Below are 27,944 nucleotides of genomic sequence, written 5' to 3' on the forward strand. Positions count from 1 at the left end.
TTATTTTTAAAGCTCCCTCTAAATAGATTTTAATATGAATGGTTTTACATGCTATGCATAAGAGGCTATGTTTTTCCCCAATTGATTTAAAGTAGCCAACTCTAATAGTTCTATTAATCTAATTTATTCTCCACTTTACAGTTTCTCTGTCTTCATTCATCTTTCTCCTTATCTTCCCTACTCAGAAAGGTTTTTTTGTTCTTTTCCAAAGTTAACACTTTATTTGTGCCCATAAGCCCAGTTAATTGGTGACTTGCTCTGTCAGCTGTAACCTTGTGTTTCCTCCATATATGGACATATTTTAAATTATCCTGTAATTATCTGCTTATCCCCCTCCACACACACACCTCTCCTATCTTTCTCAGATTTTAATTCATGTTTCCTAAAATGTGGTTCATATGGTATGCAGTTTAATTTTACATAGTATAGACAGGTTTTTAAATGTTTTTAATAGTTACGTGTTTATTATAATGAATATTATAAAATTAATATTAAAATATTTAATGGGTCCATAGATTTTATAAAAATTATTATAAATTAAAGTTTTAATACTAAATAAAAATAATACACATATTACAGAAATTGAAAATAACAGTTTTAATTCTTACCAACCCTAACACCTTCCCATGTTACCTTATAGATGTGGTTTGATAGAGAACAAACTCTTGGAAAGACATTTTTAGTAACTGCTTTTCTCATTACAAAATACATATTTATTGTAGATAGTCCAGAAAACAAAAAGAACATTCAAATCATCTGTAGTCCTATCACCATAGGTAACCACTATTAAATTGGGTGTATGTCTCTCCAGTCATATATATTTGCAAAATAGCATAATGGAACTCTAAGGTCAGACTGATCCAGATTCAAACCCAGTTCTACTTCTTGGTGCTTTGGGAAAGCATCTTGATCTCTCAGACCCAATTTCCTTTATCTGCAGAATAGAACTAACTAATAATAGAACCTACCTCAGGATTGTTAACTGGGGACTGAATGAGATAATGCCTATGAAGAATTTAGCCCAATGCCTGGCACGTATTACAAGCCTTCAATAAATTTTAGAAGGTTTTTTAAAATTTAAGAATATGGAATCAAACTACATGCTTTTTTTGCTTGCTTTGATCACCTAACAGTTTATCTTTTCATGTCATTAAATAGTCCTTTAAGGAATTCCCTGACGGGCCAGTGCTTAGGACTGTGCATTTTCATTGACAAGGGCCCAGGTTCAATCCCTGGTTGGGAAATTTAAATCCCACAAGCTGCGGCCCAACCAAAAAAAAAAAAATAGTTCTTTAAAACAGTGGTTTTCAAACTTTTTAAGCGACAGTAATCCTCTAATCAAAATCTTTGGAGGACATCAAATAAGGTAATCAGTTAAAAGATAGTATTATATAGTAAGAATTTTGACCCTTTATCATATATAATGTATGGATATTAAAACTGGAGATTGTAAAGTAACATGGGAAAATGTTTTCAATGGCAAATAAACAAGATAATTAACTTGGCTGTACTTCATGATTACATTTGTAAGGTGAGTACAGATAAGCACAATTTAAAATTAAGAAAATTGATGTTAAAGTTGTGAGATTGTGGCATTTTTTAAATCCCTTTTTGTTAACTTACTAGGCTCTGTCCCAACATTTATAAATGCCCACATAATACAGACTATTTCTACCTGCGTGACTCAGCAGCATCTCACACTCATTTTCAGAGCCGAATTCCTTGCCTTCACTTTCAAACTTGTTTTTCCTTGTTACTGTTTCTGTGAGTGGCATCGCTGTACTCATGTCAGTTAGGCTTAAAAGTGGGGTATGAGCAAGCAGCTGTGATACCTCCTTCAGCACAGTGTCTATTCATCCTGCTTCCTCAGTACTCCTCCTTGTCTCTTCCTCTCCATTCTCACTGCCACCAGCCTGGTTCAGACCCTTTCTGGTCCTCCCTTCAGTCTCTCTCATATTGCCTCAGATTAATTTCCTAAAATACAAATCACTCCCTTATTCAAATCTTTAGAAGTTTTCTGTTGTCTGCCACATAGGGGGGTATTCTCCACTATCTTCCTCCATCTTAACTGTCCAACTTCATATCCCACTGATCCCCATCATGAACTTTGTGCTACATCCAGAGTGGACTACTAACCATTTGCAGAGAGTCTGGAGCCTTTGCCCCAAGCCATTCTCTTTGCCTATAATGCTTATTGCCTTTTCTCTGTCAAAACCCTCATTCAAGACCCAATTCATAACTAACTTATGTATAAAAAAGAATAAACTACCAATACATGTAATAATGTGGTGAATTTCCAAAAACATGTTAAGCGAAAAGCTAGAGACAAAAGCATACATAGTGCCTGAATTCCATTTATATGAAATCCTAGTACAGATAAAAACTAATCTGTGGTGATAGAAATCAGAAAACAGTTGCTCGAGGGTGGGAGGAAGAGAATTGACTAGAAGGGGACATGAGAGAACTTGGGGGGTGATGGAAATGTTCTCGGTCTTGTTTTGGGTAATGGTACACGGGTGTATACAGTTGCCAAAACGCATCAAACGGAACACCTAAGGACTATGCATTTAGTGATTTGCATCTTGTTTGTTCAGTTAATTATAACTGAATTATTTTTATTGCCCTAAGATATCTGTGACAAATATTTGACAAAGCCTCTCATGTGAAAAAGTTAATTGCCTCTGAGTCCTAATTCAGGACTGTTTTTTGTCTCCCTTTTGGGACTTTACACATTCTAGTTTGTATACACACACACACATCTTGCTCACTAGACTGGAAGCTTTCTCAAAGCAGAAATCACTACTGGCAGACATTTGTCTTCAGGTAATCCCTAGACTTCTTGGCTCAGTACAGAACTATTGAATAAATGTATTCACACTGACCCTTTTCCTTTCCATTTTTGGGGTGGAGTAGCCTGTAAGGAAACTAAAAGGGAAGATCTGGCTATTCAAAATTCAGGTAGTCAACTTCAGAGAAATTAAAATTTCACTCTTTTTTTTTTACTTGTATTTTTGATTTTTAAATCACTGTTTCAGTGAATAAGAAATGTTACAATAAAGCTTCACTTGTTTGCTCAAATTTAATTCTTATGACACTTAGATATGCTAACTTCTCTGAAATTATAATTTGTACCTGAAGAAGTAAATATTTTTAAGTTATATTTTAAATCATTCCTTTGGGAATGAAAGCTAAAGTCATAACTTCACCAGAAATGGCATATATGTGCCATTTGTGCCACCACTTTCCCCATCGCAGCCCATGGCAGACTTCATCAATCATGGCATCTTTCCTGTTGAGCCCAAACAGCTTCAAAATCCTTTTCAGCCTCATATTCCAGACAGCTACACTCAAGACTCTAGGATTTGGGTTGGGTGGCTTAAGATTCCCAGGATGGGGTGAACCTGGGGGGAGCTCCAAGCTGTTTCTTCCTAGGTAACAAATTAGCCATATACAAATGAATCTTCCGCTTAGACTGGAGAGCAGTTGAAGACATTTGATTGTTAAAAGATGGGGAAGATAGGGCTTCCCTGGTGGCGCAGTGGTTGAGAGTCTGCCTGCCGATGCAGGGGACACGGGTTCGTGCCCCGGTCCGGGAAGATCCACATGCCGCGGAGCGGCTGGGCCCGTGAGCCATGGCCGCTGAGCCTGCGCGTCCGGAGCCTGTGCTCCGCAACAGGAGAGGCCACGACAGTGAGAGGCCCGCGTACCACACACAAAAAAAAAAAAGATGGGGAAGATAGCATCTGAAGTGTTAAGTGTTAAATTCTTTCAGTTTTTTTTTTTAAGCATATTAGACCGGGTTTTAGATCTAGGAGTGGTTTTAGGAAGGTCACACAAACCCTTTGGCTCCTAGTTTTTTCAGTTGAAACAAATTTGAACTAAATATCCAATAGAGTGCTGTGTAATTCTAAAGTTCTGCAATATAGGTTACAGACCACATATTTGTAGTCAAATCATGTGTTTAAGATTTAATAATATAACAGGAAAATAAATTGAAAATACTGATTAGCATATGTGGAAATGGTTTGAAAACTGCCAGGTGTTGTCAACTTGCAGTGTTGTGTAAATTCATACCTGTGGTATGAGCAAAATGAAATTTGATTTTAAAGGAATAACGCCATACAGCTTTATCTTCAACTCGGAAAGAGGGAAAAGACTTTTTTCCTTCCTTATTACTCATTTTAGATTTGGAAGGGACTCAAGTCAATGAATCCAACCCTAACTGAGATGTGAAATCTTTTTGTCTTTTTTAGCACCTTCTAGCCGTCATGGCGACTTCATCTGAAGAAGTTTTGCTGATTGTAAAGAAGGTGCGACAAAAGAAGCAGGATGGAGCTCTGTACCTCATGGCAGAAAGAATTGCTTGGGCACCTGAAGGCAAAGATAGATTTACCATCAGCCATATGTATGCAGATATTAAATGTAAGTCGGCTATACTAAGTCTGATGTATGTCATATTTGTTAGTAACTTTATAAGAAGACTGATTATACAGTCTCTGTGGGGTTTTTATTATAATGTCAAAAAATCAACTGTATAAAAATAATTATAGAGTAGGATCATTGAATATATATTATTCTGTAACCTGTCTTTTCTACAATAATAGAGTATGTACAGCTTTACATGTGTAAATCTACCTCACATAAAGATCTCCACACATACCTTCTTTTTTTTTTTTTTTTTTTTTTTGCGGTATGTGGGCCTCACTGTTGCGGCCTCTCCCGTTGCGGAGCACAGGCTCCGGACGCGCAGGCTCAGCGGCCATGGCTCAACGGGCCCAGCCGCTCCGCGGCATGTGGGATCCTCCCAGATCGGGGCACGAACCCGCGTCCCCTGCATCAGCAGGCGGACTCTCAACCACTGCGCCACCAGGGAAGCCCCATACCTTCTTTTAAGAGTTGCATAATAGTCCACTGAATGGATTTACACTTATGTATTTAACCAGTCCACTATTGAAGGACATTTAGGAAGTTCTCAGAATTTTGTTATTGAAAACAATGTTGCAGTATTGGTCTATGCACTAATATTTTTTTGAGGTTTTATGTATGGAATACATCCCTGCAGTGGGCTTACAGGTTCAAATGGTTCATGCATTTAAAATCTTGATAGATGGACTTCTCTGGTGGGGCAGTGGTTAAGAATCCCAACTGCCAATGCAGGGGACATGGGTTCAAGCCCTGGTCCGGGAAGATCCCACATGCTGCAGAGCAACTAAGCCCGTGCACCACAACTACTGAGCCTGTACTCTAGAGCTCGCGAGGCACAGCTGCTGAGCCTGCATGCCACAGCTACTGAAGCCCTTGTGCCTAGAGCCCGTGCTCCGCAACTAGAGAAGCCACCGCAATGAGAAGCCCGCGCACCGCAACAAAGAGGAGCCCCCGCTCGCCACAGCTAGAGAAAGCCCACGTGCAGCAACGAAGACCCAGTGCAGCCAAAAATAAATTAATTAATTTATTTTAAAAAAAAGCTTGATAGATGATGCCAGATTGCCCTGGCATAAAATTGTATCTTTTAAGTAAAGTCGTCTAATCTTTGGTTATGTGGCCATCCATCATCTGTTGAGAAAATAGACTTAATTTTATACTAAATGTAGATGGGAGGAATACAGAGCATAATATTTTTATATCCTTTTTATGATTTTCAGGTATGAAAGCTAACATCAAAACCCCTTCTCTTTTCAAATTTGCAAAATTAACTTTGAATTTATTACCCAAAGGACATGGTACTTTGTGGCTCAATAATAATTAGGTTTAAAGGCACCAAGTGAATCCTGGGATTTAGAACCTGTACTCTGAAAGTGATTTCTGCAATTCACCTAACTAAAAGATCTTGAATAGGAGGGACCCCAGGGGAGTTGGGTAACAAAGCCCTCAACAAATTGTGGTATCTTAACTGTGACCATTAATATGGATTCATTTATTTTCCTGGATATGAGATTCTTCTCCTAGATAAAATCCTGAACAGATTTCAAGGAACCTGACACCTCAAAACATAGACAATCCTCAACTTGCAAGTGGTCAGTTTACAAATGTCCTTTGTGTATAAACAGTTGCCCTAAGGACTTACCTCTAATTTGCTGCTGGAAATGACCAAGATCATCTTTGTCCACTGAAATAACTGGAATCTTAATTTTAAAAAGGAAATACTGTTTAAAATTCATCATAATTCAGTACTGCCTAAGCTATCTGGTCTTTGTCCACTCTCCTGGTAACACTACTTCCTTTCAAACCTTTGTTTCTGTGGAGAAATGCCTCACCAAGTTTCTAATAGTAGTCTTAACAAACTAACATTTGTTCTACAATAGACTCATAAATTAGGAACTGCCTGTATTAGCATTTCTCTTAAACGGGAAGCTAGCCTTATACCTTTGCAAAACACATACTCAATATGATACTTACAGCATGCAATAAAGAATATGCCTTGGGCTTCCCTGGTGGCGCAGTGGTTGAGAGTCCGCCTGCCGATGCAGGCGACGCGGGTTCGTGCCCTGGTCCGGGAGGATGCCACATGCCGCGGAGCGGCTGGGCCCGTGAGCCATGGCTGCTGAGCCTGCGCTCCGCAACAGGAGAGGCCACAAAAAAAAGAATATGCCTATCTTCTGTATTTCAACAATTCTTCTCAGCTATTGGGGAGGAGAGCACATACCCAAATTTAGATCTGCACCAGATCAGTTTTCATTTTAAGCTGAATATTTGAAAGAATGCTCATTTCTGAAAGAAGCCATTGAAAGTTGTCAATAATACATTACTAAGGTGAAAATTAGCAGTTAGATAGTTAAAAAACTTCAAAAGTAGGCCTCTCAGAGGCACGAGCTAAGATAGAGCAAGAATAAAGCAGTGACTGAGAAGAGATAGTAGAGAGGAGTGATAGTTTGTTTTGGAGGTATGGGATAATGGAACAGGCTGGCTGACAGTGTAAATTGCTTCATATTGCTCTTTTTGGCAGTAAGGTATTTCATCTAAACTGTTGGTTTGGAAGCAGCATTTTCATTGAAAAAGTTCCTGTTTATTTAAGTTTTAGTAGGTTGCTTGGGGCAGAGAGCTCTAGGTAATGTGTTCACACTACCATTAGTCACCCATTTAGTGAGACAAAGCCCCTTCATCTGTTTCCCTTATGAAGAAGACAAGTCACGAGGCCCACTTTTTAAGAATACAAGATCTCTATTATGTAGGTATATTTTGACATTTCCAGCTCCAAATTAGTATGAAAATCTTCAAAGTTACAGAAGAGTTTAAAGAATAGTACAATGTATACGTGTATATTGTATACCATCTAAATATTAGTAATTTTGCCATATTTGTTTTTTTATGTGAGTGTACACTTTGACTGCTTATAACGTTATGACACCAAGAAAATTTTAATAAATATCCAGACCATTGTTGCATTTCCCCAGTTGTCCAAAGTTTTTTATACCTGTGATTTTTTTTTTTTTAACCAATACCTAGTCTAGGTTCATGTATGTAGTTGTAGTCTCTTTTGTCTGTTCTTTAAGAGTATGGGCTTGTAGAATATCACACAGTCTGATGGTCTCCTCAAGGTTTTGTTTCATTTTTTTCCTGTATACCTGTATTTCTTATAAAAGTCAGGTCTACAGGCTTGATTATACTCAAGTTAGACATTTTCAGCAAGAACAACACATAAGTGGTGGTGTTGCTATTCTGTCACCTCAGAAAGCCCATAGTGTCAGGTTGTTCCATTTTTAATGAGGCTAAGTTTGGTCACTTGGTTAAAGTGCTGACACCTGATCTCTCAAATGTAAAATTATGTATTTTCCTTCGCAATTAGTAATTAGGCCATGGGCTATGTTTTGGAGTTTTTTGAATCGTGACAAATCATTTTTATTAATGATATTGTCAGTTGGAAGCAGCTATTCAGGGTGGATTCAGGACTCTGGGTTGGCTGTTTAGAAAGCTTTTAAGAAAGCTGCCCAGTTGAGTGGAAACCAAAGCCCTTTAGTATCCGTAGGTGGAAGCAGTGGGTGAGAAGTGCCACACAAAAAGGATACTGAAGAAGGAAGCCAAGTGCTAGCAGCGAATTTGTTGAACCATGCTCTGGTTATATGGGATTATTTGAGAATTGTACATTTCTGCTGAAGCATCAAGATTGGAATAGGGCAACTAAAGCCCAAAGGAAGCCTGAGTCTTGAGAGAAGTAACTTATTGTATGACTTTCCACAGTGTGAGTGTCCTTATCTAACTAGCCTCATGCTTCTTTTTAGGCCAGAAAATCAGTCCAGAAGGAAAAGCTAAAATTCAACTTCAGCTGGTCTTGCATGCAGGGGACACAACTAACTTCCATTTTTCCAATGAAAGCACAGCAGTGAAAGAGCGAGATGCAGTGAAAGACCTTCTTCAGCAGCTGCTGCCCAAATTCAAGAGGAAAGCAAATAAAGAACTGGAAGAGAAAAACAGGTGAAGGAGGAAAAGAACAGCCTTTTAAAGAGATGCTAGGTTCTCACCAGTCAAGTAATAGTTTATTTCTCACCCTTGTGCTTTGACAGTGTAGTTTAGGAAAATATGGGCTTCGTTATCTTTACCTCTGTGTTTGGTTATTAACTTTAGCATCTTACTAGCTTTGGCTTTCGGCAGATGAGATAAACTCAGATGAACTGCCTCAAACCTAACATCTGATTAGGAACAGAACTGCGATTCGAAGGTGCTAATAAGGTCCCTTAATTCTCTAGTTCTCTGTCACAGAGAAGATACTAAACCATTAGAAATGTGTATGTGAATAAGAAACCTGAAAGTAGTCATACTGTAAAAAAGTTGAGCAAACATTCTAAAATAATGAGAATTTCTGATAAGATGAATTGTCTTTCTGTGCTTATGGCTCCAGGTGCTTATCACCATGAAAAACTAGTTGCTAGAAAAATCTCTCTTCCCCATTCACCTTTTTGTGAAAGAATACAGTACAGTACAAATACAGCCTTTGTATCACTGGAATATAGGGATGAATAAGACCAAATCCATGCCTTCAAAGAGTTTAGCCTTTGCCTCTTCAGACTGACTTCTGTTTATCTGCACTTAAATTTGTTCCTCCAAAAATATTTTTTTGCTTTTAATTACTGACAAATGAACTAAATGACCTCTGCCGCTCAGTCATCACAAAATGAAAGTTGGGTGTTTCATGTGGCTAAAGTCTTTTTTGAATGTTACCTAAATGGTGTTTTATTCTAAAAGTTCAATATGTTCGATATATTCTATCACCAGAATGCTGCAAGAAGATCCTGTTTTGTTTCAGCTTTATAAAGACCTTGTTGTGAGTCAGGTGATCAGTGCTGAGGAATTCTGGGCCAATCGTTTAAATGTGAATGCAACAGAGAGTTCTTCCACATCTAATCATAAGCAGGATGTTGGCATTTCTGCAGCATTTCTGGTATGTGACCCTTCTAGATTTCTAAAGGGAAAAAACCGTGGTATATGTGTTAACGATGCCACTTCTTTTGTAAAATTTAGCATTTTCTTCAAGTAAATTAGTGGATACTTCAGTATCCATGGTATTCTTCTAAAATAATTTTTAAAATACATACAGTGTCTTTTTTAATTTATATATTTTTTGCCAGTTATATTTTCTTAGTTTTCTGGACTTGACCCTAGTATGCTGGAAATCAAATGGACTTTTGAAAAAGAATCTTATAGCAACTGGACTAATGCTTACTTCCCCTATTACTTTTAAATTTAGGGCTTTCAGCTACCTTTTTTTAATGATTGCAATATTTTACTTACAATGCAAAGTTTAAACGTATAATGACCACCAGGTTATAAAAAAGTAAGATTTGTAAAATGTATCTTAAGAGGAAAATTGAGACTACCTTATGTGTGGAATTAGAAAGTGACGGTAAAACCAAAGCAGTATTTATACATTTAACAAAAATTTGAGTAGCAGTTACGTGTTTGGCATCTTTCTGAGTGCTTAGCAGTGAATTGAATTAATAAGGCCTTCTAAAGAAACCAATCAGATAATATTTAACTACTTAGTAACCAAATAGTTAAATATTTGGTAACTGTATATGTTTTATGTTAAATCTCCACTAGATATCTGCCTTTGGCCACACTTAAATGTGCCTGTTTGACCATGTTGTATTTTCAAAAAGCAGATTTTACAGTTCACTAAAATTATGTGAAACCAGGTCAGGCTTCTGTGAGCCCTGTCTCTATGCCAAAAGTATAGGTGAGGGACTTATCTCTGTCTGTATTTCATTCAGAGAGTCTATTTTTCCACCTTTGTCCAGTGTTCATTGGGTTCTTAGACATCTTCCCCCAATATTCTAACAAATACAGATATATATGTGGTCTTTATTTTAGGCTGATGTCCGACCCCAAACAGATGGATGTAATGGTCTGAGATACAATTTAACGACTGATATCATTGAGTCCATATTTCGGACCTATCCAGCAGGTAAGAAGAATCAGTTCTTTCAGATAGTTAAAATATTTGTTTGGATGAATTCAGTAATGTATCATTGAAAAGCAAAAGGCTTTACCTTTATTCCTGATGAAGTGCTATAAAATATGTAAAGTACGTTATCCAGTGCCTGACATGTGGTAGATACTAATGGCTTAGCATATAATGTGCTGTCATCAATCCATTGGTATGATGACTTTCCCATTCTTTCCATTGGTGGTTCTTAAACTTTTTTTCTTTAATATTTATTTTTTCTTTTTTATGTATATATTTATTTTTGGCTGCATTGGGTCTTAGTTGCGGTGCATGGGCTCTTCGTTGCAACATGCAGGCTTCTCTCTAGTTGTGGCCTGCTGATTTTTCTCTCTCTAGTTGTGGTGTGCAGGCTCCAGAGCACATGGGCTCCAGAGTGTGTGGGCCCTGTAGTTTGCGGCACACGGGCTCTCTAGTTGAGGTGTGCGGGCTCAGTAGTTGCAGCACGCGGGCTTAGTTGCCCCGCAGCATGTAGGATCTTAGTTCCCCGACCAGGGATCGAACCTGCGTCCCCTGCATTGGAAGATGGATTCTTTACCACTGGACCACCAGGGAAGTTCCTAAACTTTATATACCCTTTAACATACATGAGTAAGATGACATGCTCCAGAGGCATCAATAAATGAGTCTCTACAGCACTAACTCAGATCATCCTTCATTCTGCCTCCCTTGCAGAAATCATCCTAAAAGTATAAATGTTTTGATTCTAGCTCTAGTGATTTACGATGTGCAGCCAAGGTTGAGAGCAGCTGCTTCAGTCATTCTTCTAACTAAACAAAGCTCTCAAGCTATACACTATTCTCTCTTTATACTTCCTCACTCCTGCCCCTTTAGTCCTTAGGAAACATCTCTCTCCCACAGGACTCAGCTCAAGCATCACTTCATTGCCACTTCTGTAAAATCCTGACTATCTTAGGCAGATATAAGCCCCCTCCCCATTCCTTCGATAGGGCTCTGTGTCTTACCACATTATAATGTAATTATTTTCTTATCTTTCTGATAATAGCATAATTATGTAGTGTTTACTGTGTGCCAGACACCATTCTAAGGCCTTTATGTATATTAACTCATTTAATCATCACAGATAGTACCTATGAAGTAGGTACTATCTTTACCCCCACATTACAGATGAGGAAGCCAAGATAAAGAATGATTAAGTAATTTGTCCAGCATCACACAGACAGTAAGTGGCAGACCTAGAATTTTAAACTTAGGCTCTCCAGCTTAAGAGACCTAAACCTCTTAATCTCTTTACTTATTGAACAATGTGTAAGCATCTGGAGTGCTGAACTGATAGTCCAGTGGGTTATGGAGATCTTTATTTATTTCCCCAGCACCTAACATGATGCCTTGGATTAAAAGTGTCCATATGTAAGTGATCAAATAAGCAGATTCAAGTCTCACTCCAAAAAGCTTGGTGTTTCCACTAAAACTTTGAAACTCGTTAATTTTCTTGGTACAAAATAAGGTTTTGTGGGACTTCCCTCACGGTCCATTGGTTAAGACTCCGCACGCCTAATGCAGGGGGCCCAGGTTCGATCCCTGGTCAGGGAACTAGAGCCTGCATGCTGCAACGACGATCCTGCATGCCTCAAATAAGACCTGGCACAGCCAAATAAATAAATATTCAAAATAAGGTTTTGTTTGTAATTTGTTAAGATTCATAAAGGTAGTGCCTCACCTAATCTCTCAAGTTATATTTTATATTTACAATTATTATATACAGTTTGTAAAGTTGAATACTTTCATAATCTAGTTTTGCTGTTAGGCTATTTTGAAACTAATTTGAGGGGTTTTAAGAATTGGAAATTCACTATGTAACTATTATGGGTTTTTTTCACAGTAAAAATGAAATATGCAGAAAATGTTCCCCACAACATGACAGAAAAGGAGTTCTGGACACGTTTCTTTCAGTCCCATTATTTTCACAGGGACCGGCTGAATACTGGGTCAAAGGACCTCTTTGCAGAATGTGCCAAAATAGATGAAAAAGGTAACTGTTTATCCTTGACACACATTTATTTATTTATTTATTTTAAAAAGACATTTATTCAGCATCATGATCAGACTGTTACATTTAGCAATCAACAGCATGGGTGCAAAAAAAAAATCTATATTAAAACCCTTTGTTGGAATGCTTTACACTTTACACAGAACAGAAACTAAAGTAACCTGTTATACAATTAGTCACAAATACAGTCCTCGAGTTTTTTTGCACATACACATGAGTATTGTCTAAAACATGTCTTCTTTATAGCAGCTAGGCCCTGCCACCACTGTGCTTGGCAGAGTTCACAAATCTGTTGTAACCTGTAGCTTCCCTGTCACTTCTCTGGCTCTCCTCTCCCGCTAAGCTTTGTTTCCTGGCAGTAATCAAAACCTTCTGCCACTGCCATAGCTACTGCTGCTGCTGGAACCACCTTGGTTTCGGGGTTTGGCAAAGTATTGGCCTCCACCACCGTAGGGGCCAGAACTACTGCCTCCAAAGTTTCCTCCTTTCATGGGTCCAAAATTTGAAGATTGATTGTTGCAACTGCCAAAATCATTGTAGCTTCCACTGCCTCCAAAACTGCTTCCATCATTACCAAATCCATTACAGCCATCCCCACTGCCACCATATCCCCCACCACCGCAGCTGCCACCAAAGCCACCTCGACCACTGAAGTTTCCTCCACGACCAAAGTTGCCATTCCCACCAAAACCCCCTCCATGACCACCGCCAAAATTTCCAGAACCACTTCGACCTCTTTGGCTGGATGAAGCACCAGCCATCTCTCGCTTAGATAGGGCTTTCCTTACTTCACAGTTGTGGCCGTTCACTGTGTGATATTTCTGAATGCCACCAACAAAAATGTTTTTCACAGTTAAGTGGGTACCAGGTCTTTGAGAATCTTCTCTTGAGACGGCCCTCTTTGGTTCCACCACTCTTCCATCCACCTTGTGTGGCCTTGCATTCATGGCCGCATCCACCTCCTCCACAGTGGCATATGTGACAAACCCGAAGCCTCTGGAGCACCTGGTGTTTGGATCCCTCGTTACCACACAGTCTGTGAGCGCTCCCCGCTGCTCACAATGGCTCCTCAGACTCGCATTGGTTGTTTCAAAGCTCAAACCTCCAATGAAGAGCTTCCGCAGCTGTTCGGGCTCTTTGGGTGACTCTGACTTAGACATGACGGCAGTGGAGGGGGCGGGGAGACGTCAACGATGCTTACTCGGCGGCGTCCATGGGCAGAAACACACTCTAGCATTTAATTTGCTGCTCTCGTCATTAATGCTGTTAGTGATTTTTTTTATTTCTGAGAAAGGAAAACTTAATCACTTTTTGTTTCATTGATTTTCTAGGGTTAAAAACAATGGTTTCATTGGGAGTGAAAAACCCACTACTTGATTTGACAGCTTTGGAAGATAAACCATTAGATGAGGTAAGTAGTAGTAAAAGGATTTACGAGAGAAAACAGTCTTTTCCTACTCTTCAACATTTGTATAATTTTAAAATTGCCTTGAGTATAGATATTCTAACTTGTTAGAAGGTAAAACAAACAAAATACTGTTATTTGGAGTGGTTTATCAAAAGTGCTTTTCAAGAGCACTGTTTATTATTAAGATTGCCTTGGAGAACTGAAATTTCCATATGAATTGGTAAAACATTTTTTAAAAGAATTTTCTAGCTCCCCCATCAACAGTTGCCTAGGTATTAATGAAGGTTTAACACGATGTTTTTTATGCTGTATCTAACATTAATCTAAATAAATGTGCCTAAATATTATTATACAGGGAAAAGTTAACATTGTTGGTTGCCCACTATTTGCCAGATCTTGAGCACAGTCATGACCCTTACCCTATATTAGCCCCAATATGTTTCAACAGCTAGACCATCAAGTATGAGTACCTACCTCAGCATCGTGACTCCAGACTGAGAAGTTTATCCAATCACGGAGAAATAGGTGATCCCTTCTGATCAAGGCTAATTCTATCCCTGCCTCTATCTTCTAGGCTAGGAAGGAACCTGCTTTCCTCAGGTATTCTCTTGACACTGTTACCTTTTAATTTTCTTGCCCTTCCTTTGGCTACTATTCTGTTGGCCATATAAACATGCTCATTTCTTCCTTCCCCCCCCCCCTTTTTCCTCTTGGTGTATGCATGCACCTGGTGAGAAAACCAATGTTAAAATTGTGTCCTATAGTCTAAATTATTAAATTAACAGAAAGTAATCCTTGATGTCCCAGTGAGTCATTTCCCTAATGAAATTCAGTTGTTTTCTTGAAAATTCTCAGCATTCAGTCACTTCCTTGGTGAATCTCAACACGTTACAAATGTGGCCTTCTTTAATCACCTGGAGAAAATGAAGCTTAAGATACAGCTTAAGGGACTTCCCTGGCGGTCCAGTGGTTGAGACTCCGCGCTTCCAATGCAGGGGGCATGGGTTCTATCCCTGGTCGGGGAACTAAGATTCCACATGCTGCGCAGCGTGGCCAAAAATAAAATAAAATTAAATTAAAATTTAAATATTTTTTTAAAAGATACAGCTTAATATGATGGAGGGGGAATTTAATTTTTTTTTAATAAAAATGGTGTGTTGTGCATACCTTTCTTCACTTTTCCTGTTATCACTATCAATCTGAGCTAAACATACCACACAGTTGTTACGTACATAGACTTACCTGGCTTAAACTGTAGTTTATAAACATTTTTCTAAGTTTTCTTGTAAATGAGGTTAATAGTTCTGACCTTGGGGAGGGGTAGCAAAATTGGAGAGATGTTGTTTAAGGGTACAGACTTGCAACTAGTGTTCCCTTGTAAGGATATATAAAAATTTATATATCCAATCCTTTTAATTAAAATGTTGGTTGATTCAGTTGTTCCTTTAATGCATCTTTTTCCCCTGTCATCCTCTAGTAGTTCTGTCCCAGGATACAGACTTGAGCCTCCTTGTAAATACATCTTTCCATTCCATTGCTTCAAATTCTAATTATGTAATGATGACTCCCAGTTAGTCCTGGTCTGTCTAACCCCAGAACTCCAAAATCATATATCCAACTCCCTACTTGATATCTTCACTTAGGTAGTTCACAGACACCCTTCAACATAACATGTCCAAAATAGAACCTTTGATTCCCATTCTCAAAAACCTATTTCTTCCTGGGTCATCCGTATGTCAGTTTAAAAAAAACAAAACCATTACCACGGACTCAGTTACTCAAGCCAAAACCTAGGAGTCTCCTTGATTCCTCCCCTTTCTTCACCTCCAACATTCAATTGATCAACAAGCACTCAACAGCACATCTCTGATCTGTCTATATCTCCTCTGTCTCCGTAGACACTTACACCCTCTTGCTTTTAGGGTACCGTTGCTTCATGGCTTGCATTAACCTCCTAATTGATCTTCTTATTTCAACGTTTATTCCCTATAGTTTATTCTTCCCTAGCAGTCAGAGTTACAAATCAGATCATAATGCCCCCCTTATGTAAAACTCTTCAGTGGTTTCTCATTGAACTTAGAATAAAATCAAAACTCCTACCGTGCTCTTCTTGATTTGGCCTCTGCCTACTTCTCCCTCAGTTGGGGCTGTTTCCACTCGATTCGTGCTCCAAACATAATTGCCTTCTTTAAGGTCCGTATCAAGCTTTTTCTACCTCAGGGCCTTTGCACTTGCTGTTCCTTCTTCCTGCTCTTCTACCTAACTAGCTTCTACCCATCTTTTGGACATGTGTTCTAATGTTACTTCTTCAGTGAGACCTTCCCTAACCTCCCTATCTAAAGTATCTCCTCCCATTCCAGTCACTACACTGTGTCTTTATTTTCTCCATTTCTTTTCTTTATTTTCTTCATAGCATCTGTCACTTTCAAAAGTGGTCTTATTTTTACCTTGTTTTACTTGTCAGTTGTCAGTCTTCTTTCAGTAGACTGTAAGTTCCATGAGGCTGACTGTTCTTATTACTGGCCTATCCCCATCACATAGGAGGTATTAGGCACTCAGTAATTATTTAATAAATGAATGAATGGCATATGAGTTTTTACGATCTTTCTCATACCTCTTTAACCTTATGTCCCACCAATCCCTGGCCCACCCTTCATTCCAGGTATACCAAACAACATACAAACCCATGACACAATATGTATTACATTACTTCTATACCTTTGTTTAGTTTCCTCTTCCTGAAATGTCTCCGTTTTTGCCTTGCAAGCACCTATTCATCTTATGGTGCTCCGTGAAGCTTTTTTGAACCTACCCTACCCTCCCTATACCCCACCCCGGTGGGAGTGACCACTTCTTCTTTCGTAGCCCCTGTGAGTTTTAACTAAGTGTACTGACTTACAGCCCAACGTCCCACTAACTAGTATTTTAATCTAGATCCAAAATTGCTCTTTAGGAAAAAAATGCAGCACTTAACAGTTAAGGTATTTTTGTGATACTAAAAGCAGTTAGTAGTATTTCTTCATTTTTTGCGTGTATAATGTCACTTATTTTTAAATGTTTACCTGTAAGTATTTGATAATGCTTAGAATTAATAAAGTCCTGTCATCCAGAAAGTTTTTATGGCTCAACATGTCTCTCATAATAGATAAGAAAAACAGAAGTTTATTTTAATTTTTAATCTACTAAATTGTTTCTCACAGGGCTATGGCATTTCCTCTGTGCCATCTACTTCTAATTCTAAATCCATAAGAGAGAATAGTAATGCTGCCATCATCAAGAGATTTAACCATCACAGTGCCATGGTCCTGGCAGCAGGTCTCAGGAAACAGTTAAGTACACATGCTAAGATGCAGTAACTGGGTTTCCCATGATAGCCAGATGGAGTTTTGTTGTTGTTCTGCCTGTGGTTTTCAACATTAATTTTTTTTCCTTTGTTTTCAGAGAAGCACAAAATGAGCAAAATGGCGAGCCCAGCAGCGTTGATGGAAATTCTGGAGATGTAGATTGCTTTCAGCCAGCAGTAAAAAGGGTATGGGTAAAAAGTCTGGGACATTTACGGCTCACATTTCTCCAGATACCTTATGTAACTGACTGCGAGTACCTTATGTTGACCCTTGATCAGTTCAGATGACTCAGTTCCTTCTGGCCAAGATGTTAAGCATTTGGCTTAAATTGTAGAACATTTTAAAGAGTACTTCCTCAGTTTTGGCCTGCCAGCCTGCTTTCCATGGACTCAAGTCTGTTAACTGTTTTTATTGTTTTGTTTTATTTTTTTATTTTTATTTTTTTCCTTCACCTGTAGACACATACACATATTAACATACAGTTTTATTTTCTGGGAAAGAGTATCAACAAAGACTATGACAGAAAGAAAAAACTAAAGGTTAGTGTATGTGATTTTAAAAGATAAGATTGGCCCTCATGTTAAAGCCTGGCATTTCAGAACTGGAAATGTCTTTCATTAAATACTGAAAAGAGGTTGTGGGGGAATATGAACAGTTACCTACTTGTATGTTTCTTCTCTCCCTGCAACTTTGCCAAGCTTCGCTATCCCTCAGTTTTTTTAAGTTCCTCCTTCCCTCGTTATAAAAATAAGTTATGATAAAGCTTCCTTAGAGGGCAGTCAGGCAATATGTATTAAATTTTTGAAGGTTTATACCCTTAATTCCACTTCTGGATAGTATTCCACTTTGGACATTTATTTTTTAAAAAAATAAAGATGTGTGCAAAGATTCAGATACAGATACTCATGGCAGTATTATAATTGAGAAAATAGCAACCATCCTAATATCTGTGATACATCCATACAGTGGAGATTGATGCATGCAGCAATTGATGGCTTTTTAAAAGGATTAATGATATGTTGAATTAAAAAGAGTTCACATATACCATACGATAGTTCAGTTCATTAAAATTAAATTCAAGAAAGCATTTTTGAGTTGCCTTACATGCCATATTAGGTGGTGGGAAACAAGAAAGAATAAGATTGGGTTCTTGTCCTCAAAGAATTTAGTGTCTACAGGTAAAACAAAATCAAAAGAATAATTATAAAACAATTTAAAGTATAGTAATTGTGTGATTTACAATAGGAACCAAAGAGTGAGCAAGTAGATGAAGTTCACAGAACAGACTAATACGATATAATTAAGTTTATGATTTTTAAAAGGGGATTATGGGCGAGTCTTTTATATATTTCAGTTACTTAATATGTTTCTACAGGGATATACACCTTTAAAATTAACAAAGTAAGATATTTCTTTTCTGAACTAAGCAAAGTGAATCTAAAATGTAAGTTAGAGATGCTAAAGAAGAAATCTAGGAAGTGATACTTTTCTTTGCAATATTGCACTAAGTACTCGTGATTCTTGGTAGTGAAAGAATTGTCAAAAATCATTGTGTTAATTTTCACAATATTCAGTGATAAACTGACTCTATAGATATTTTTTCAAGTCAGTAGTCTGCTGTGTGTTCTGCAAGGATTTATAGAATGAGAGATCCAGAAGTATTATATTCATGGAGCTTTCAGTTAAGTATGAAAGTTAGGTGAATAACTAGGCCTTGGCAGAGGCTTAGGATTTGGATTTATATAAGAGGTTAGGTTGCGACATGACTTGGGTAAGGTAACAGCAGGGGTAGAAATGAGCTTGACATATGGGAAAGGTAATGAAGACATCAGTATGCTTTGAAGTTGGCTCAAGGGTGTAGAGCTGAGAAAATAATAAAAGCTTAGGCTGAGTCTAGGTAAGGTGGGACTGATGGATGTGTTACTCTGAATAGCATGCTGAGGCCAGATCTGTTCCTATACTACAAGAGGACTATTCAGACTCTTAAAATAGGGGCAGTTTAAATACTGTTTTCAGATTGATCTTTTTTGAGGTATATTTAATATCGTAAACGTTTTGATCGTAGTCTGGGAAGCTACAGATGAGAGCTAACCAGATGAATTCCATAGCTCTGTAGGGATGAAATATTGTAAAATTGTTTTCCCAAATGTTTACATAGATTGTCACCATGTGTCTTATAATTAATGTGTTTTTATTATAAGGCTATAGAAATATAGCATTTTGTTACTAGTCCAGGAGAAAACACAGTAGTAAAACCGAAATAAAGAATCCAGAAGTAAACCCAAATATTTATTACATGGAGGGATTAAATACATATATGATAAACATGACATTTCAGAATAAGTGGGGAAAGACATTATTCTACACATGGTGTTAGGGGGACTGATTAATAATTTAATATTTTAAAAAACCCTCAGATTCCCTACCTTACTACTTATTTCAAAATAATTCTAAGTGGATCAAAGATTTAAGCAAAAAATTAACCCACAGAAAGAATAAGCATAAAGGGAATAATTAAAATTGAAAAACACCAAATTGGAAGAGAAGTATTTGCAACACATGTAAAAAAATTATTTTTTTATATTTATTTGGGGAGAAAAATAGTAAAATACACATTTTCATCTACCAAATTTTCAAATATTAAAGGTTCAGTAATGCTTAGTTTGGTCAGAGTGTAGGAAAACAGGTACTCTGTATAAGTGGATGGTGGAAAAAAATGGGTTCAGCCATTTGTAGAGCAGTCATGTCTAGGAAGTGAGACTCATTTTGGGAAGACTTCATATTTTATCCTCTGTACAGTTTTGCTTTTTCAGTCATGTTCATTACTTTTGTAAGAGAACTTTACAATAAAAAATGTTGTGTTGATAATTATAGGCAAAGTTACAAGAGTCCATTGAATATGAAGACTTGGGAAAAAATAATTCCATAAAAACAATTGCACTAAACCTCAAGAAGTCAGATAGGTAAGTTTGGTGACTAATATTAAATTAACTTGAGACAGAATAGTTTTATATTACAAGTCATTACAGAATATATTCTGCAAGTATAGAACTCAAGTTTTAATTAGTTTGTTACCATAAAATACAGTATCTTATTTCCTTAAAAATTTACTTTTTGCATCTCAGGAAAGGATCCTAAATGATGGAAGCCAAGAAAATAAATTTTGGCAATCTGTGCTGTTTTCTTCCTATTGCCCTTACAGGAATTCAATTATATTATTGAAATATCTTTAACTCTTTACTTTGGGGAGAATGTTGTCTTGAGACTGCTAAAATATTTGAAAGCAAATGTTGAGCACCTTTATTCTGTGTGATTAGTAATTTCTTCTTTGCTAATCTTCAGGTACTATCATGGTCCAACTCCAATCCAGTCACTACAGTATGCAACAAGTCAGGACATTATTAATTCTTTTCAAAGTATTAGACAAGAAATGGAAGCTTATACACCCAAATTAACTCAGGTAGGTGACTTGTACTGTTTGAAAAACAGAATTCCCATTCTGTTTTCTGAGTTTATGAGCACATTCACATTGAACTGTAAAACTAATACTTTAATGGGGTTTAAAGACATATTTCTGCTTAATAAATTGAAAAAGAGGTAGAGAAAAGAGGTATTTGGCATACCTGAAGGTAAGATGATGATGAAAAGTAAGATAATGAGTTTTGTGATTGCTGATTTTTTCTTCCATATACACAGTTTTATTGGAAAAATCTCCCAGATTTCCCCAAATTTCTGGACATCACTCTCTAGATACTATACTTGTGCAAGATCTGGCCCTTGGGCCAAAGTAGGTCCACCTAACTTTTTTAAGCTGTGGTCAGTCTTCAATATTTAGATTCTTCCGCACAGCCCTAAAAAAGTGATTTCATCATCTGAGACACATGAAGAGGTCATCTGCCCTCGGATGTGTATACCTGAGTGTAGCCAGTGACTAGTCGGCAAGCTCAGCAGTCACTGAAACTTCTGGTTACAATGCATTATAACATTTCTAACAAAAGGAAATAGGAATGAAGTGAACATTCATGTCCCCTTGACTCATAGTTGTCCTATAATGTGCTCTTTACACCAAGTTAAATATTTTTTTCATACACACATAAGTTTCTACTTGTAAAAACTCCACTGAGACACACTAAACCTGCGCTTGAGCTATTCAGCAAATGATTTGTTCCTCTCCATGGCTAGCCCTTGGTACTTGTTAGGCACTCAATGAAGAGATAGATCAGTTATGTCCCTAAATGTTGATATGGATACAGTGGGGAATGTGGGGTTTTTTCCCCTTTTGGCTAGGTGTATTCACTTCTTGAAAAGTGACAAATGGTATATTTCTGCTTTGCTGGATTTTCTTATGTCAGCTGCCATTAAGGATTTAACATTTGTTTTATTGTCATTTTTTTCTTTCCTTAAACTCAGTTTTACCTTAGCACTCTTACCTTCAGTGCTAAGAGTTCATAAGTTAAGTTGGTACTTAAGTAAGGGCTTGGCTAAGACAGAGAAAGACAAATATTACATGATATCACTTCTATGTAGAATCTAAAAAATAGTACAGGGACTTCCCTGGTGGCATAGTGGTTAAGAATCCACCTGCCAGTGCAGGGGACACGTGTTCGAGCCCTGGTCCAGGAAGATCCCACATGCCGTGGAGCAACTAAGCCCATGCGCCACAACTCATAAGCCTGCGTGCCACAACTACTAAAGCCCATGCACCTAGAGCCCGTGCTCCACAACAAGAGAAACCACTGCAATGGGAAGCACATGCACAGCAATGAAGAGTAGCCCCCACTCACGGCAACTAGAGAAAGCCCACATGCAGCAACGAAGACCCAACACAGCCATAAATAAATAAATAGATAGATAGATAGATAGATAAATAACTCACTCCCAATCTTTAAAAAAAAAAAAATAGTACTAGTGAACTTATTTACAAAACAGAAACAGACTCACAGACATAGAAAACAAACTTATGGTTACCAAAGGAGAAGGAGGGGTGGTGGGCAGGGATAAATTGGGAGTATGGGATTAACAGATGCACACTACCATATAGAAAATAGATAAACAATAAGAGTTTACTGCACAGGGAGCTATATTCAGTATCTTGTGATAAACTATAATGGAAAAGAATGAAAAAAAGAATATAGATATATACATGTACATGTGTAACTGAATCACTGCTGTACACCTGAAACTAGCACAATATTGTAAATCAACTATACTTTAAAAAAGGCAGGGGGGCTTGACTAGACAAAAGCTGTGTATTTTGAAGTACCTGTGGACTTGCCTGGTATTCCTGGAAGATTGGTAGGTATTCTGTTTCTACACATATTGTGTTTCTAGCCTCATGGAAAGTGGTTCACTCTGGTTGCTATAACTTATGTATTTATACAGGAATGAAGACGTATTGGACATTTTGCTATAGAACTGAAATGTTAAGTAAAAAAGATGGCCAAAAAAGAGAGAAACCACTTTTTTGTCTTAATTTCTTTCAGGTTCTCTCAAGCAGTGCTGCCAGTAGTACCATCACAGCACTGTCACCTGGAGGAGCACTGATGCAGGGAGGGACACAGCAAGCCATAAACCGTATGTGCTGGACCTCATGTTGCTGTCCCTTTACCTAAATAACCTCAGAAGAGCAATTTGAGAAGAGTGCTAAGTTTTATTGGTTTCTCTTTGGGACATTTCTGGAATTTTTGTTTTGTTTTTATGCATCCAGATCCTAAAGCATATTTAGACAAGAGTTGATGTTTCAGTATTGTTTTAATATTACAAACAGTGGCACGTTGCTGTGTCACACTAGTAATGTGTGATATTGCTCGTCACACATTTTTTTTCCTCTCCTACCTCTTAAAGCAAAACCTGAAAATTCCTCCAAAACCCCAAGGAAATTTAAATTCTGTGGTCTTTCAGCCACAAAATCAGTAACTTGTCTCAGAATAGCACATCCTTGGTTTAGTATTGGTAGAGTGCGCATTCAGATTTATTCTCTGAGTTGTCATTCTTTCAGAGACCACACACAGGGGAAAATAGCTTTTATCCTATGGACCACTTTTTCTTTTGCAGAGATGGTGCCAAATGATATTCAGTCTGAATTGAAACACCTGTATGTGGCTGTTGGGGAACTTCTACGGCACTTCTGGTCCTGCTTTCCCGTTAATACGCCATTCCTAGAAGAAAAGGTCAGAACCGATTCCAAACACAGCCAGCTGTTGTAGTAGTGTAACTTAGTGAAGTGTTATCTTGAAGTTGGAAAATTGTATTGGATGTTTACTATGTGCCAAACACTACTTTGCATATATTATTTCATTTAAGCCTCACAGCATCCTGATGGAGTAGGTATTGACACCCATTTTGAATACAAAGAAACTTGAGATCCAGACCAGTTCCATAACTTATAATCGTGCATCTTAAAAGTTAACTGAATCACTTTGCTATGCACCAGAAACTAACACAACATTGTAAATCAACTATAATTCAATTTAAAAAAAAGGTAGTAATAGCTTTACTATATAGATTGCTCTTACAAACAATCTTTAAGAGAAAGATAAATACCCCATTTAAAATAATAGGCAAAACATTTTTAACAGGCGATTCACTAAAGAATGCAAGTGGCCCAATAAACCTAGGAAATTTTCATACTCAGTATTCAAATAAATTATCTTTAAAGCTACATAAAAAGCGCATTTTTCATCTATAATTTGTAAAAGGATAAAAAACTTAGAATGATCAGTGATGGCCAAGTTGCTAAGAAGAGAGTCCTTTCCTCCACTACAAGTACTACCTTTTTAAAACACGCTTTGACCCGGAAATTCAACATTTAGAAACTTAACCTAAGGAAATAATTAAGAATGAATGTATGCAAATATTGAGCCATAGAGATGTTTCTCTACCACTGTCTGTGTAGAAATGGTCTAAATATCTACCAGAAAGGGATTGGTTAAAGATACATCCATTTTAAATGACGACTTAGTATTTAATGACTTAAAGATGTTCCCGTTAAACCAAGTGGAATTTTAAAACAGTGTATACTGTATATGTTCTACATATGCATTTATACGCATGCACAAAAAACATCAGGAAGGATATGAATTATAAACCAAAAGAATCTGAATATATTCAATATTGCTTCTCTGCCTGGTGGAGCCAGTTAATCTTAAAAAAAAAAAAAGAAGAAGAAAGAAAAAGAAACCTTATGTGTGTTTTTCTCTTGATCCCTGTAGGTTCTTTGAGAGTCTGTAATTCATTATTTCTCTCATCTTTTTTTAGGTAGTGAAAATGAAAAGTAATTTGGAACGATTCCAAGTTACAAAACTCTGCCCATTCCAAGAAAAAATTCGGAGACAGTATTTAAGCACAAATGTAAGGCAACAATTTAATTTTGGCCTAATATTTTTCTCTGTGTAGTAAAATGATGAAATTTACTTTGTTTTCCTGTAAATGAGTATATATGTTGTTTTTTTTCTGTTGCTGGGAATACTGGGGGTTTTTTTAAGCCTGCTTTTTTTTTTTTTTTTAAGAGCATTTATTTATTTTATTTTTGGCAGCATCAGGTCTTAGTTGCAGCACGTGGGATCTTCATTGAGGCATGCAGGATCTTTCGTTGCGGCGCCGCGGGCTCTTCCTTGCGGTGCGCGGGATTCTCTCTAGTTGTGGTGCGTGGGCTCTGTAGTTGCGGCACACGGGCTTAGTTCCCTGGTGGCATGTGGGATCTTAGTTCCCTGACCATGGATCAAACCTGTGTCCCCTGCATTGTAAGGCGGATTCTTTACCACTGGACCACGAGGGAAGCCCCAGGAATAGTTTTTTAATTGTAAAATGTATCATACATTCAGAAGTGTATAAAATACATTTGCTCTTTTAAATAGTAAAACAAGTATCTGTGTACCCACCAATCATGGTAAAAATAGAACCAGTACCCTGAGTGTCCCTGTCCCACTCTCTCAAGGCCATGACTAACCAGGATTTGTAATAATCACCTACATGCCTTTCTTTATAGATTTACAACCTATATGTATGTTCCTAAGGGTATTTATTTTGAAAACCTGAGTAGCAAGTACAAATGTAGCAATTCAGAGAAAGGTAGAATTGCCATTCTATGAAAGTAAGCTGAACAGTTCCTGGATTATGGTCTGCCTTCAGCTTCCCTGGTTGACAGCAGGGCATGGCAAGTGGGTAAGAAGTGTCACCTTATGCCCAGGATTTTTAGCGTTGTTTTTAATGGAAGGCTAGAACAACCACACAAGATTGTTTCTCTATGTGTTAATGCAGGTCTTCTCAGAGGTGACAGGGAAAAAAGTAGTATGTACAAACTTAGAGTTCAGTGTTTCAGTGAGTAGGATAATCAAAACAAGTTTTACAGTTGAAAGTTGAAAAATCTTCATCAGTAATATTTTTAGTAAATTTTTATTCCCTAAACATTCTAAGTGGTTTTTCTTAAAATATAACAACGTTATTTATAATCAGAAAAGAAGCTCGAAGTGTCTTCCCACAGCAGAGCAAGGGTGACAAGTAGATTTCAGTTTATGTGCCTTCTCAATTGACTGTCACTGCCTGGAGCACTGTAGTCAACAGGATTCTGAGGCCATGTGCGGCCTTACAGGAGGCTGTGGCGTTCATCTCTTCTAACTGGTTCTGTGGAGCCACTGCAGCCTATGGAGCAGTGTAGTTCCCGGACAGAAGTAAATAACATAACACTCCCCCTTGTGCACGTGCGTGCGCGCGCGCGCGCGCGCACACACACACACACACACACACACACACACACACACACACACACAGTGATAACAGGTGTGGTAAATAAGAGTTTATTTTGTTTTTAACTATCTCAGATTGAATCTAAGTTATTGGCATGCTACAAGGATTTAGAACTTCCTGGTCTCTGTCCCCATACTGCCAAAATTGACTTGCAGACTTTTCATAAGACTTTTACTTCCAACCATGTAAATTACACTCTCCACTTCCGAGGAAACAGATAATCCAAAGACACTCTGCCCTAGGAGTCTTTGTCAGCTTAGATCAGTGTGGTCCTGTTGACTTCTAGTTATGTCTGTGACGAGGGTAAAATTGTTTTCTGCTCAAGATACGTAGTCCTGACCTAAGGCATGACATAATACTTGTGTGAAGCTTTGAGACCATTTAGATTTTTCTGTAATCTGCTGAGTTACATTGAAATCCTGAAGTGTTAGACCTGGAAAAGACCCTAGAGAACATAGAAAAGTGCTTCACAAGGTTGCCTGTGCAGCAGAATTAAGTGGAGGAGCTTTTGAAAATCAAAAGATTCCTGGGTCTCATCCCAGACCTGTTGCCTCAGAATCTTCAGGGGAGTGGGGCATTTTTCAAATTTTCTCTAAGTTAGTGTTGATGCTACCCTCTTGATCTTAGTCAAGAGGTTTATGTTTATATCTAGAAATCACCAGTTTAGTTCACCTTTCTCATTTGACAAAAGAAACTAAAGCCTAGAACCCAGGATTTCATGTTGTCCTATGGCTGATTAATGACAGGGCAGACATACAGTGCAGGCAAAGCAGGTGAATTTCCAGCCTCTACTATACCCCACCATCCCTCTTACCTTTCTATACAAAATGTGTCTGATAACACCTTCACAGAGGGCTTGCATGTTACCTCATTGGAGAAACAAAAAAGAGCTTGGGAACAGCACTGAAGTATGTGCCAGATCTGGATCAGAAGCAGTAACTTCCCCAGCCTTTACCATTGTTGCCTAAGTGTCTTGCTATGTTTTTCAGTTGGTAAGTCACATAGAGGAGATGCTCCAGACAGCTTACAACAAGCTCCACACGTGGCAGTCACGGCGTCTGATGAAGAAAACGTGAAGTGTCCGTGGCTCTCACAGGTTCTGTGAGACTGAGAGAACTGTGACCTGCAGTGACTCTGGAAACCTGGCCTGTCAGACATGCAGGTGATCACACAGAAGTGACAAGAAACATCTGTACCATGCCGACTCGGAGCTGATGCTATTGTACTTGCACATTGAGAACTGAAAAGAAGGGAACTAGGATTAAACTAAAAGCTAGGGAGGTAAATTAAGGCAGAACCAAAATGAGCTAAGTTGCAAATATATATATATATATATATATATATTTTAAAAAGACACTGTTTACAGCAGTTACTCAGGAACTGCTTTTGATTCACATTAAGCTGCTTTCAGGAATCTAAAAAAAAAAAACTTTTTAAAAGGGTGCATTGATAAAATCTGAGGATTTTTGGTTTTGTTTTGTTATTGTGTAAATTTTTTTTCCTAAGTTTATGGCACAGGGTACACCTTAAGTATTTCTCCTCCATCTTCCACTTGGATCCTCAAGTTTTGCTGAATTCTAGTTGTACCTTACATCAGCAAGCTAAAGAGAGTACTTTAAAATAAAGCAGAGGGAGACTGTTGCTCAGCCATCCAGAAACAGTTGTAGTCAGAAGACATCATTGGTCCTGTGTTTCCTACGGAAATAAGAAACAATAAATATTGCACTGAATGTTTGTGGTTTGGAGTCCCTAAAAGATAAAGAGGGGACAGACATATTTGCAGAAAGTCGTGTGGGGTTTTTATGCAGAATTTTGTCAGAGGACAATGCGCTGCATGTTTTTCTTTGAGTGCAAATGTACATTGCTAAGATTTTTTTTAAGATGGCATGTGCTTTGAAAAGAAATTGCATTTTTAAGAGTTTAAAAATCTTATGAGTGAGAGATATAAGAAATCTTACTTATTTTCACCTCTTTAGAAAAAATAAAAGATGTTTCTCATAT

General features: G+C 37.8%; 2 protein-coding genes across 2 annotated transcripts in view; one reads left to right on the forward strand and one right to left on the reverse strand.

Moving 5' to 3' along the window:
• The window catches only part of GTF2H1 (general transcription factor IIH subunit 1), a 31,046-nt gene extending 3,664 nt beyond the window's left edge, over window positions 1-27,382 (forward strand). Inside the window, exons 2-15 of the mRNA XM_082845347.1 lie at window positions 4,254-4,422; window positions 8,217-8,409; window positions 9,208-9,373; window positions 10,303-10,396; window positions 12,279-12,428; window positions 13,778-13,857; window positions 17,055-17,182; window positions 17,296-17,383; window positions 20,073-20,161; window positions 20,541-20,658; window positions 22,682-22,772; window positions 23,253-23,368; window positions 24,456-24,548; window positions 26,933-27,382. Coding sequence (XP_082701473.1) covers window positions 4,269-4,422; window positions 8,217-8,409; window positions 9,208-9,373; window positions 10,303-10,396; window positions 12,279-12,428; window positions 13,778-13,857; window positions 17,055-17,182; window positions 17,296-17,383; window positions 20,073-20,161; window positions 20,541-20,658; window positions 22,682-22,772; window positions 23,253-23,368; window positions 24,456-24,548; window positions 26,933-27,019 — 1,647 coding nt within the window. The 5' untranslated portion in view covers window positions 4,254-4,268 and the 3' untranslated portion in view covers window positions 27,020-27,382. The remainder of the gene's footprint in view (window positions 1-4,253; window positions 4,423-8,216; window positions 8,410-9,207; window positions 9,374-10,302; window positions 10,397-12,278; window positions 12,429-13,777; window positions 13,858-17,054; window positions 17,183-17,295; window positions 17,384-20,072; window positions 20,162-20,540; window positions 20,659-22,681; window positions 22,773-23,252; window positions 23,369-24,455; window positions 24,549-26,932) is intronic.
• LOC309965282 (heterogeneous nuclear ribonucleoprotein A1-like) lies at window positions 12,809-13,606 on the reverse strand (the record flags this gene model as incomplete). The annotated part of the gene is made up of 1 exon (XM_082844683.1): window positions 12,809-13,606. One exon carries the CDS (start codon window positions 13,604-13,606, stop codon window positions 12,809-12,811), a length of 798 nt encoding a protein of 265 aa, XP_082700809.1.
• Window positions 27,383-27,944: the final 562 nt, after the last annotated feature.

This window comes from Leucopleurus acutus (assembly GCF_964270905.1).
Source record: "Leucopleurus acutus genome assembly, chromosome: 8".
Taxonomy (NCBI): domain Eukaryota; kingdom Metazoa; phylum Chordata; class Mammalia; order Artiodactyla; family Delphinidae; genus Leucopleurus; species Leucopleurus acutus.